The 12997-nt window shown below is 39.5% G+C and overlaps 1 protein-coding gene across 2 annotated transcripts; it reads left to right on the top strand.

The window, feature by feature from the left end:
- The first annotated feature begins 51 nt into the window (after positions 1 to 51).
- Positions 52 to 12714, top strand: usp4 (ubiquitin specific peptidase 4 (proto-oncogene)). 2 transcript variants are annotated; one of them, XM_079460930.1, is made up of 22 exons: positions 52 to 220; positions 1726 to 1853; positions 2025 to 2155; positions 3015 to 3141; positions 4483 to 4628; positions 4734 to 4792; positions 4959 to 5102; positions 5542 to 5659; positions 5740 to 5913; positions 6004 to 6162; positions 6306 to 6530; positions 6614 to 6697; positions 6874 to 6968; positions 7062 to 7244; positions 7334 to 7554; positions 7797 to 8018; positions 8123 to 8193; positions 8489 to 8604; positions 8738 to 8887; positions 10449 to 10552; positions 10812 to 10900; positions 11146 to 12714. In XM_079460930.1, exons 1-22 carry the CDS (start codon positions 72 to 74, stop codon positions 11266 to 11268), a joined length of 3018 nt encoding a protein of 1005 aa, XP_079317056.1. In that variant the 5' UTR covers positions 52 to 71; the 3' UTR covers positions 11269 to 12714. The 2 variants fall into 2 exon arrangements, with proteins under 2 accessions (XP_079317056.1, XP_079317055.1); XM_079460929.1 differs by lacking the exon at positions 52 to 220 and adding an exon at positions 262 to 603.
- Positions 12715 to 12997: the final 283 nt, after the last annotated feature.

The raw sequence follows: 12997 nt of genomic DNA, 5'->3' as shown, positions 1-12997 counted from the left end.
CTACACCGCTGCGCGTCCCCTGCGATATACTTCAGCGCGCCCGCGGTCAGTGCGGGTTCACTCGCTGCACGATGGCGGAGGGAGGCGGACCCGAATCGGGTAATGCTTCAGACCCTGAAGAGAAGCCGGTGATCACACAGACACCTGTACCGTCCACGGAGAACCAAAAGCAGAGCATAGGGACACTTCTGAAAACGCCGCTTCGGAAGGGAGACGAGTGGTAAGAGGCTTTTAAATGAAACCGAAAAGAAGGCACGCGTTGTCGGCATCAGGCCTACGAAACACCGGCTGCCGGAAATCCCTTCACCGGCCGGGGCTCCGGACAGCCACACGTTCCGCTAGCAGTCGCTAAATCTCTCGGATTGGAGTCAACGAAGCTTAAAACATGGATTGACTGCATTAAGGATTTAACACTTCTGTCGGGTTAAAACGAGGACGCTGTCTTGTAGCTAGTTAGCACAGGTTAACCAGCCTTAGCTTATAGTTTCTCTTCAGTTAACCCCGTTCTTACCGTAATGTCACCTTTATGAATAAATGATCGTCGGAGACGCTTTCAGACACGTCAGTACTACGGCGTGGTTGCACAAATTTAACCAGTAAATTGTAAGTTATCAGTTCTTTGATATGCAACAACTTGCATGACAAGTTAGCGTTATGCATGTAAGGCACTTCTTTAGCCGATGCTAGTTAGCCAGGCTAGTTTGCTAATCAATTAACGGCACGTATCGTTAAGACTTCATTTGTGTCAGGCGTGAATATCGTTTCAAAGTTACAGTCAAACGAGACTTAAACTAGATTTAAGTACTGACTTTGAGGTTAAAGCGAAGTTTAAACCACCTAAACTAGTATTACAGCGAGTCTGTGCTTTGTCATGGCCACTGGATAACACCCAGTTACAATGTTGTTTGGCAAAATGATGATTGTATGTCGCAAATAGTGATTAAGTGAAGGAGTGTTTCGAATGAATAGAGATTAAAGGACAAAATACGTGCATGTTCATGCTGTTACATCAGTAAACATGTTAACTTGTACTTTGATAGCTGTTTTATTTTGAAAGCTAGCTGATAGAGAAGTCAAGCTATCATATGAGACATACGTTTTGTTTTAGGGGTAGAGGCACTTGATATCTACAGTACTTTAATACCACTTGTATGTCAATATTTTAACCGTTTTACTTTGAATTGTGTTGAAAAAGTGAAGTGAATTTTATGGGATAATATTTGCTCTCCGCATCAGCTCAAAACTAAAGAGATCTCTTAAATTAGTTTTAAACCTTTAACGCTCCCACTATGGTATTTTTTCCATATTCCTTTTCCAAAAAATCCTACGAAATTGTTCTCTGTGAAGCTTCTTTGCCACAACGCGAAAGCGTAAACTCTATGGAAACAACATTTGAATTACTTTTATAACATAATAAATGAATCTAGTCCAAATTCAGTTCATTATAAGTTTCATGGGGTCATACCGTACATTTTTTCGAATGTCTGTCTTAGTGAAGTGGAATCCGGCTAACAAGCTTACGTAGTGGAACACGTTCCAACTTTAGATGAGATTAAGAAAGACATCCTTATTGACTGTTTCTATATTAGTAAATGTGTGTGGGTTGCTTTCAGGATTCCTCTTTAATTATTTCAGCCCATCCCTTATAATTAAGGAGAAAATACATGTTCATCGTTCTCGTCCCTTTGGTTTACGGAGTGATCTTCCCATTATTCCACTGTTTAGGTATTTGATTGACAGCCGGTGGTTTAAACAGTGGAAAAAATATGTGGGCTTTGACAGCTGGGATATGTACAACGTCGGAGAGCACAATCTGTACCCTGGACCCATTGACAACTCTGGGCTCTTTTCAGGTAATGAATGATGTTGTGCCTGCCTTTGTTTTGCCGCATTCTTGGACATGGGGGTTGTATTATGGCTACAATTGGATAATTCTGGACACGCTATCGAGGATCTGATACTGGCATTTTAGATTTTTTTTAATGATATTTGACTGAAAGCAGTGTGGCTGTTCTCTGTTACAGATAATGAATCCCAGATGCTTAAAGAACATCTTATAGATGAGTTAGATTATGTGTTGATGCCTACCGAGGCCTGGAATAAACTGGTCAGCTGGTATGGCTGTTTGGAGGGTCAGAAGCCCATCATCAGAAAGGTTACACCTCTTCCTTTTTGTACATTTATTTTTTAATGCTTCTAATGCAACATTGATTTTAAATTTTGTACTCTCAAAAGCAGCTTTGCGACTCAAGTGTTTTTTAATGTATTCAACATAATATGTTTTTTATGCCCCCTTTATGGTAGACAGATACTTGGATCATATTTCGTTTCTCATATTCCAAAACTAACAATTAAAATAATCGGTGTCATATTTTTGTCATTGATAATTGCATTGAAACATTACGCAATTAAATAAAAGGGTCACTATAATTTTTTTACAACTTTATACACACCCTCAAGGCATCCTGACTGAATATGACTTTCTTCTTGAAGAATGATGCATGATACCACGTGTCATTTTACTTCTGAGGGGTAGAATGAGAGTATATGGTGGTCAATTCTTTGAAGCTCCAAAAAGTTCATCCATCCATCAAAGAACTGCTCGACACGGATCTGTGGTCTTAAAGGATTTCTTAAGCGAATTGATTTGTTTGTTAAATATAAATATCCATATTGACAGCGCTTTTAACGTTAATGTTTAGCTTTTGTTATCCCTGTGTTGCACGTGAAACCAAGGCTTGTTTTTCCTGCAAATTACGCAGGCGTGTTTAAGTTCCGGTGACGAACGCAGTTTTTTAGCAGTCTCCTCTGCATGGGTGCTTTCGTCACCGGCATTTGCCGCAAAAACGAGCCTCAGGTTCACATGCATCAGAGGAATAACGTAAGGATGTCTTGAGGGTGAGTAAAACGAGGGGGAAATTTTGTTTCTTGCCTGAAGTATCCTTATAAGTTGAGATATAGATAGAAAATGTGTCTGTAATTTTCTCATTAAGTCTGTTTTATATGATTCCCAGGTGGTTGAGCATGGGATGTTTGTGAAGCATTGTAAAGTGGAGGTGTATTTGCTAGAGTTAAACCTGTGTGAAAATGACAACATGGATAAAGTTGTCACCCGCCATTTCAGCAAAGCGGACACTATAGGTATGAGATTCTTATTTTTTAATATTATTTTAAAAAAAATGATATTTCCTAACATAACCCAAATAGATTAATATAACCATTTTAAAGATGCGGTTTTATATAATAATAATTTTTTCACAGTTATTAGCAAGTAGGTATAAATCTGTGTTGAAAAATTTTCATACGCACCCTGATTCACACAGTTAAGCTTACGATTGTGAATTATCAATTGATTTACAGTACAGTGTTGCAGGAAATGTCAGTTTGACGTCATTTTACTTTGACCCACGTAAAGATAAATACATTAAGTAACTTGCAATTTAAAGTTGCAATGGGCATATAAAGGGAAATCTTACATCTATGCATTTGGCAGACGCTTTTATCCAAAGCTACTTACATTGTCTTATCCTTTACATTTGTTTCTAAGTATATGCAAAATCCCCAGGAATCGAACCCACGACCTTGGTGTTGTTAATGCTATGCTCTTCATACTGAGCTACAGGAAAGCTTTCATTACATGTTGTGATTACCATTACAATAACATTATTAGAATGTTGTGAGAGATGTAACAGCCTGCGTAGAAAACATCTCAGCTTTGATGAAAGAGCATCACCTCCAGCTAAACCTGGCCAAGACAGAACTACTCGTGTTTCCGGCACACCCCACGGTGCAACACGATCTCACCATCCAACTTAGCAATACCACAATCACTCCTTCCAAAACAGCCAGGAAGTCATATTTGATGAACCGCTGTCCTTCAATAATCACAATGGTCATGCCGATATGCCTTATTCAACATTAGAAAGGTTAGACCCTATATCACTGACCAAAAGGGCTCATGTGACCCCCATTTTCATCTCTCTCCACTGGCTACCGGTTGAAGCCTCTATCAGAGTCACTGATGCTTGCCTACAGGACTATCACTTTATCTGCGCCAGCATACTTTCACACCCTCCTACACCCCATCAAGAACCCTGCATTGAGCAAACCAGCAGCGCCTTGTAATGCCTTCTCATAAGGACATTAAATCGCTTTCCCGCTAAATCTCCTTCACAACTCCTTCCTGGTGGAACATTCTTCCTAACTCTGTCCAGTTAACCACATCTCTCACAACCCTCTAGGTAGTGGTCTAGCTTTTGTTGAAACTAGTAACTTTGTATTAGAACCTATTGTATCATTGCTCCTGTATGACATATCGCTTATTGCTCCCTGAACTCTTTGTAAGTTGCTTTTGATAAAAGCGTCTGCTAATTGACAGTGTAAATTAAATTGTCTACAAATGTTTGTATTAAAACTCTTGAAGCTCTTACTGGGATTGTATTTACCTCTGCATCTTCTGTTATAATATGTTAATCTGCTCAGAAACCATTGAAAAAGAGATGAGGAGTTTATTCGACATCTCATCAGAAAAAGAGACTCGGCTTTGGAATAAATATATGAGCAACACGTACGAACAACTGAACAAGCTGGACAGCACTGTACAGGACGCAGGACTTTTTCAAGGACAGGTGAAACATTGCGCTATATTTAAAGTTTTGGTTCTTTCGAAAAACCTGACTGACAATTTAAGAGTTCACATCATGAATCTCATCTCGCTGACGTTTCTCCTTCAGGTGCTGGTTATTGAGAAGAAGAACGAGGATGGCACGTGGCCAAGGCAAAGCCATTCCAAGTGTGTACATGCTCTTGCAGCTTTTTCAGATTTGATGTATCGCTGATATCTTATGATAGAAAGTGATCCTATTCCTGACCTGTTGCTAACAGAACACTGTTCTTACTAGACATAACACAATACAAGTTTTTCTATTTGAGACTGTAATTCATTTGATCATTCCCAGGTCCAGTACTTCCACCTCTCGAAATTATACAACTTCCCCGAAACTCTCCTCCAATTCATCTGCCACCATCTCCTCCACGATAACCAATGGGGATAGCAATAGCAACTCTGGTTTCATGCTGAACAACAGTACATCTGGTAACAGGTCAGATCATACATGTAATTTCATGGTCAAGAATGTTGTTTCTTATTTGTCTTATAAAACCCATGAATTCTGACTGGATCGTCTGCATATAAAAACATAGTACTGCACTGTAGTTGAATTCTGAAGCTCTAAACAGCCTTTTTTCGCTATAATTTGCTTGTTGAATTACAATTACTTTGGATATTTTACTGCTAAGGTTTTGTTGGGACCAGCCATAAAACACCTTTTGATTAAATATTAAAATCAACATCTTCAGCATAATTCAGCTTGCCGCGGGTTTAGTTCCTATCTGTGCGTGTATATGGGAACCGGAACAGCTCTAGTTCCCAGTTTTCTGGTATTGTTACCGATATGATTTGTTGCAGTTGGTCTCACTTGAGGCTTTTAGTTTATATTTTCAAGTGCACTGTGACTTTGCTAACCGAACTTCCCTTTACAGGTTGGGAGGTTACAACTCGTACAGCTCGTCCTATAGTTACAGAGAATCGGCCGCTCAGCCAGGCCTCTGTGGACTGAGTAACCTGGGCAACACCTGTTTCATGAACTCAGCTCTCCAGGTACACACACAATAAAAATATCCTCACCTGGATCCATGATTGCCGTTTTTTTAACTCATTTGGTTTTCTTTAATTCGTAGTGCTTGAGCAACACTGCCCCACTGACGGAATATTTCCTGGAGGATCGGTACGAAGCTGAGATCAATCGGGAAAATCCTTTAGGGATGCGAGGGGAGATCGCAGAGGCGTACGCAGATCTGGTCAAACAGATGTGGCTTAGTAGGAGCAGTTACGTGGCTCCCCGCACTTTTAAAGTACGTACATGACTTAAGATTCTAGTTGCCATAGAGAAAGAAAGCAGCTTATTATTTCATTCCCAATTCTAATGTCGTCTTTCTATGCAGACCCAGGTGGGTCGATTTGCCCCGCAGTTCTCAGGATACCAGCAACAAGATTCACAAGAGTTGCTGGCCTTTTTGCTGGACGGCTTGCATGAGGACCTTAACCGTGTTAAGAAAAAGCCTTACCTGGCCCTGAGAGATGCTGAGGGACGGCCTGATGAGGTAAACCTCTTGGTTCCATTGTTCATTTAAATTAGAGGTCTAAATAAAGTGTTGATCTAGAATTCTCATTGTTTTGTTTTTTTTGCCGTGATAATGACACTAGTCCATAACTATACTGTCAATTATTTTTTATCTCAATGTAGATTGTAGCTAAAGAAGCGTGGGCGAACCACAGGTTGCGGAACGACTCCATAATCGTAGACATCTTTCACGGCTTGTTCAAATCTACTCTGGTTTGCCCAGAGTGCTCCAAAGTTTCTGTTACCTTTGACCCCTTCTGCTACCTCACGCTGCCCCTACCCATGAAAAAGGATCGCACTATGGAGGTGTTCATGGTCCGAATTGATCCCCAGTCCAGAGCTATGAAAGTAAGACTTTTTTTCCAAATATGTGTAGTCATAGGCTTTTGTCCACAATCTGGACTTAAAAAAATGCTTTTATTTTCTTCCAGTACCGTGTCGTGGTTCCAAAAATGGGTGTAGTTGCAGATCTTTGCAGCGCTTTGGCCAAACTATCTGGAGTACCTTCTGAGAATGTAAGTAAAAATACAAATGTTTACTGTGTCGCAAACTTTTTTTAGTCGTCTGTGAAACAAAGTTCTTTCTCACAATGCAACTAAATTGTTAACGATGCAGTTTAGCTAAAGAACAACATGGGAGTTATATACAACAAACTAACAAGCTAAATTCCCTGTTCTTATTTAATCTCTAGATGGTTGTGGCAGATGTTTACAATCACAGATTCCATAAAATATACAAACGGGACGATGGTCTCAATCACATCATGGAGAAGGACGATATCTTTGTGCAAGTGGTCTTTTTTTATTATCCATATATTCATTAAATTGTTTCGTTTAGTGCTGTTTTCTGTATTCTTACTTGTGTATTTTGTGGTAATAGTTACGAGGTATTAGAGGACGACAGCGAGAGGATGAACCTGCCTGTGTACTTCAGAGAGAGGCACGCCAAGCACAGTGGAGGCTCCTCTGGGACGATGCTCTTCGGTCAACCTCTCCTCATCACTGTCACGCGCCACAACCTTACTGTGGATACGCTCTATGACCGTGTGCTGGAGAGAATCGAGTCAGTGGCAGTGTTTGTTTGGTGGTCTGTTAGTCAAAATTCAGTCCTGTTGTTTCAAATCCGGTTGACTTTTGATTTTGTTGTTTTAGGCGGTATGTTAAGCGTTCGCAGGGAACCGTTACAGACAGTAAGGCCTCAGCCTCAGCCACCTCTTCTAGCAGTAGCCAATCAACAGAATGCGTCGCTTCCGTATCCAGCATAGCACTGAGCAGCAGCAACAGCCCAGTCTCAGATGGAGCTTCCTGCAGCGCCGGATCCAATGGCAGCCACCATTCTGGAACCTGCAACGGCCCCAACGGAGTTTGTGATGGTAAGGCTAGAAATTTGAGATGTTGTTTAATAATTTATTTTATTGAGCAATGCTTGTACGTCACTGGGCGCTATCATTTAAAATGAATATTTGCATTGGTTTTTAAATATTTAAATGAATGAATGTGATAGTTAGCATTTCAGAAATTGTAATTGTAAAATTTCACTAGTTTCAGTATGATGGTAATCTTGGAAAGCTGTTTGTTTTAATTTTATTTTATTAAATTTGTTCATGTGTCTAAGGTGATGAAGAGGCCATGGACCACCAGGAGAGTCCAGAACCGGAGAACAGCCACTCAGACACTGTGGATGGGGAGGAAGACTCTGAACCAGAGAACAGACCTAATAGCAGCGGTGGAAAACCATTCTCCAAGCCTAAACTCTTCGCTTTCAGCATGGTTAACTCATACGGAACAGCCAACATTAGCTCTTTGCCTTTTGATGGCACTCATCTTAAACTCACAAGTAACTATCTGCTCAATACCTCGAATACCGAATAACACAGATCATTGAATAGGAACAGCATTCTTTCCAAAGTGGTTGAACCTAATCAATGTAAATGTTCACAGGTCATTCTACAGTAGCTATCGATTGGGACTCAGACATCAAGAAAACTTGCTATGATGATGATGAAGCAGAGGTAATCCTTACCCTTTCAATACCCTTGTTTTAAAAAATTTGGGGTTTGTGGGTTGATTATAAGGAAGTAACTTAAAATCAGGGTCCACCAGACCTCGTTCAGATGAATCCCTGGATTTTTGACAATTTGAGACCGCAGAACCTTTCTCCCTTAAAGCACCAGAACAATGTTTTTTCATGGATAAGTTGTAGACCTTTATTGTCTTTATGGTGTTACTAGTTGAGCATTCAGCACTCTGCTACTATCCACCAAATCCAAGTGTTCCTGTGACATTTAATATGAAGTATCTTCCTAGGCCTACGACAAACACGAGAGCATGTTGCACGCGCAGAAGAAGAAGACTGCAGTAGCTTTAAGAGAATGCATTGAGCTCTTTACTACAATGGAGACTTTAGGAGAACATGACCCCTGGTGAGAACACTCAAGTCATTACATATCACATGACTTACTCCCCACACGGCTCTGTTTTATTCATTTAGAATTTTTCTAAAGGGGCAAGAGTTTGAACTCCTTTTTTATTGGCTTATTTGTATCTCGTCTACAGGTACTGCCCCACGTGTAAGAAACACCAGCAGGCCACTAAGAAGTTTGACCTGTGGTCTCTCCCGCGCATCCTGGTTGTGCATCTGAAGCGGTTTTCTTATAATCGCTGCTGGAGAGACAAGCTCGACACTGTTGTGGACTTTCCTATCAGGTAAATATCTGCTTGGCACATTGCACGTCTGCTTCAAATTAACTAGGCTTGGGCGATGTCGACCACATTGGTATCAGACCATGCCTATGGTAAAACATCGCTATGGACGATGACATTGCGGGGCAATGCAGGGTTTTGGGGTACATCAGTTTACTAAATGGCCATCTGCCAAAACATTAAAAAGATGATATCATTAAAAATGTAACATTTGTAATTTAAATTCCACTAGCTATTTTCGTCTTCATCTCACCAGCAATTTAGATTTTGGCACACTCTACAGCATCTGACCATTTGGATATTTCACATTCTATGTCCGTCTCGGGTGCACACATGTGTTGCATGTCTTCCAAAGCATACACTCAACTGCAGACCAACGCGAATGGATGAGCTCGACACATGCGCACTGTCATCCCGTGGACTGACTCGGCGGTCTCAACATTTGTCTCGGGAATGCAGTTGTTCCCAATTTGAGGCTGCACGGATGGGATGTACAGATGACCTCTTACCCTCTTGATGATAAAAAATTGTCATGCGGGTGGTGCGATCACGTGGACGGATCTCGATGACTGCTCAACATTGTGATGTCTGTCAGTCATCAACGATGGACGATGGCATAGTCTATCGGCTCAACCTATAATTTACACCATGTTTACACTGCAAGTGAGCGATGCAGCAAAAGTAGAACAATTGTTACAACACACACAGTTGTGTTGCATTGCAGTTGCTATAAAACTAATATGACTTAAAAATTATTATTTGTATAGAGTAATTTCTACAAAGATCTTTTTCCTTCAGACGGTGGTACGTGTCAAATTTGGTTATATTTGTCATATTCCTGGGAAAGTGCCATATGTTCATTTACCCACTAGACGGCAATGTCAGTTTGCCTTTTGTACTAAGGAAATGTGATGTGGTTTACAGAAGTGAGTGGTACCACAAAAATGGGGTGGTTATCTCTATCAATGATTGGCCCTTTTGGAAATTCATGCTCCCATTTGGAGATCTTCATGCTGCACCTTTATAAGCCAGTTTAAAATGAATAGAATAACTTTTGACTTTGAGATGATTCACCAGTGTATATTTGTGTATGATGTAAACAACTAGCAGTGTAATGTGAACGGTGGTTTTTAAATTGCAACGTTGTAACATTCTGTAAATTCACATTGCAGGTATACTACAACACATTTTCAGCAGTTTGATTAAGCCTGGTATCTATATTACTGAAGTTATTGGTATTCATCCTATTTCTGAGGTTCTTTTTGTTAAAAGCGGTTAGTTGGCAGGTAGTGCAGTTGCAATAAGGAAGAAGGTGTCAGTTTCTGAGAAGCTGAATCATAGACAAACACATCCATTGTTCATTGTGGTAAACTGATATAGAACAAAGTCTAGTACCCCAGATGTCACTGGTTGGGTTGAAATACGCAGTTAAGTCACAAAACAATCTATCTATATAATTTACGTTTTGTGAATTTCATTGTGAAAATATCGTTATTCAAAAGGAACTGAACTCAGGTAACATGTTTATATGTCAGGACATTAATGTTCACTGTTTCGCTCACAGGGACTTGAACATGTCAGAGTTCGTTTGTGACCCCAAAGCTGACCCATACGTCTATGACCTCATTGCTGTTTCCAACCATTATGGAGGAATGGGTGGAGGCCATTGTAAGTCACTCTCAGTTGTTATTTCATAACACTTAATTCCTTGTGAAATCACCTACTTCCTTTTGTGGCGACAGCTTTACATTTATCATGAACCACTTCCTTGCTTGATTGGATATAAAATATTTGATTCTTCAGACAATCTTACATACAGTTAATCATTTGCATTTGTCACTCGGTCTTCCTGGAATTGTACCTAGGAGTGGTTACTTGACGTTATTACATTTCTGAGGTTGGGCAATAAAAGAATTTCCTCTTTCAGACACTGCATATGGCAAGAACAAAATGGATGGAAAATGGTATTACTTTGATGACAGCAGTGTTTCTGCTGCTACCGAGGATCAGATTGTGGTGAGGCTCCTCCTTTTATTAAAGTACATTCTGCTGTCCTATCGAGCCATTAAATGAGTCGTAAAACAATTCTAAGGTTAATGAATGCTCTCATCAATTTAAAAACACTTGTTGTATTCAGGTCATGACAAATATGATCCAGACATGAACTCAAACCCAAGCGCTGTTCTTAAACATGTTTTTGGTAGTATTGCGTTATACGGATAAATATCACATTTATCTAAAATGTATGTTTTTCTCCACAGACTAAAGCAGCTTACGTGCTCTTTTACCAACGCAGAGAAGCGGACACACCATCCAAATCTCCCCCCTCTGCATCACTGGGTGGAGCTCCAGAGACCCTGGATGACCACATGGACACCAACTGAGTTTCTTTACTCTTTTTAAAAAAAAAGAACAGGCACTGAAACAAAACTACATAAAACCAACAATGCATCAACGCACATCCCTGGCTACTTCAGTGACTATTAAAAGCTCACGAAAAGGCCCTTTGTTTTAAGCTTTATTTTAATTTTGTTTCACACATGCATCAGAGCCAAAAAAGGATATTAATAATAAATAAAGAGATTTTTAGTTTGACGCGTGATATGAAAGACTTTATTCTTGGACCTTGATGCCTGCTGATAATAGAAGCGAATTTCTTTTGTTTGAAATAAGGGTTAAACGGCAATATAACCTCTTTTTTTTGGACGACATGAATGTTAGTTGAATTTTTGCATAGATCTGGAGAGGGAAACTGCCTAGGAATAGACCACGTATGCAACATTACGCTCATCTGATATGTTTTGCCTTTTTGCTCACTAATGATGGACTCTAGCTTTCAGCATCTTGTAATGTGCCTCCTTTGAAGAATAGATTCTCTGTGTATGAATTCTTAGCCTGTGGTGATGAGCACAGAGATTCTCTTGGAGAAGCTTGTGCTTTATTAAGTATCGTCTCCATGTTTTATTGATCCCATCACAAGGCAGTCTGCTGGATAAATATGCCATGTTGGCCTGAGATTTTTCACTCTCAAAGTTACTCAAACTAGATACCACAAAATGTCAGGTTAACATTTCGCCCTAAACTTGAGAAAGAGAGGATTGCTTGTGTTTTGAAGATGATATGAGGAGGACATTAAAATAATGTTCATTCGTTTACTACCCTGAAAAAGGGTTTTTATCTAAATGGCACTTATGGAGTATCCTGTTTTCTCATTGAATGGTTTGTGCTTTAATGCAGAATTCGAGTTTCGCAATTATTTTTTTCTTCTAACTGGAGACAAAAAATATCAAGCCAAATGTGGTGCTAAATTAATGACATTGAACAGAACATGTACACGACAGAGATTACCATTTGGGTTTAAAATTGGAAACCACCATAATGCAGAAATCGCCATGTTATTTCTTGTAAATGTACATTGGCAGATAAGCCATCTGATTTTGGCACAATGGATATCATGACTTTAGCAAAGCTATATGCATCATTCTGCTAATAGCAAAATACTCAACACTGTTTTGTCCATTACTCCAAGCTCATCTTTTATGTGGCAAATGGCATGCAAATTTCTTAGTCTGCAGAATGGTAACCTTTAAAACTAAGGCAAACTAAGTACAGATGCATTTTAACTACCCACTTACAACTGCCTTTCTAAAGAAGAAACATACATTTAACTGTTTGTTTGGTTCATACATTTTTTTGCATAGATGTACATGATCAGTATCTGGTGCACAGTACTGCTTTGTGTTTTAATATTTATCATGCCAAGATGTGCAACACCAGGTTTTGATTAAGCATATTTGAGTTGAAGATATAATAAAAATGTCGAAGTCTGATTATACATATTGGTTTTATGCTTTGGATGTATGTGTTTTAAGCCAAACATTTACGTGAAAACATTGTATTTCAGGTCAGGTCAGTGGTTCTCAAACTTTTTCTCAACTTGTGAGACTTCTCTCAAATTTAAGCAGAAACAAAATGATTCAGTGTTGTTTTTCTTTTGATGGGACATTGAAAATGAATATGCCAATCTGACAAATTTTATAAAGAAAATGCTATAATTGATCTAAAAAGGTGGCCCTTTGATGCTGCTATCCTCAGTTTGAGAATTAAACCGAT

The sequence above is a fragment of the Barbatula barbatula genome (assembly GCF_947034865.1).
Source record: "Barbatula barbatula genome assembly, chromosome: 7".
NCBI classification, from domain to species: domain Eukaryota; kingdom Metazoa; phylum Chordata; class Actinopteri; order Cypriniformes; family Nemacheilidae; genus Barbatula; species Barbatula barbatula.
The sequence above is the reverse complement of the archived record's forward strand: the minus strand, read 5'-3'. Positions and strand labels throughout refer to the sequence as shown.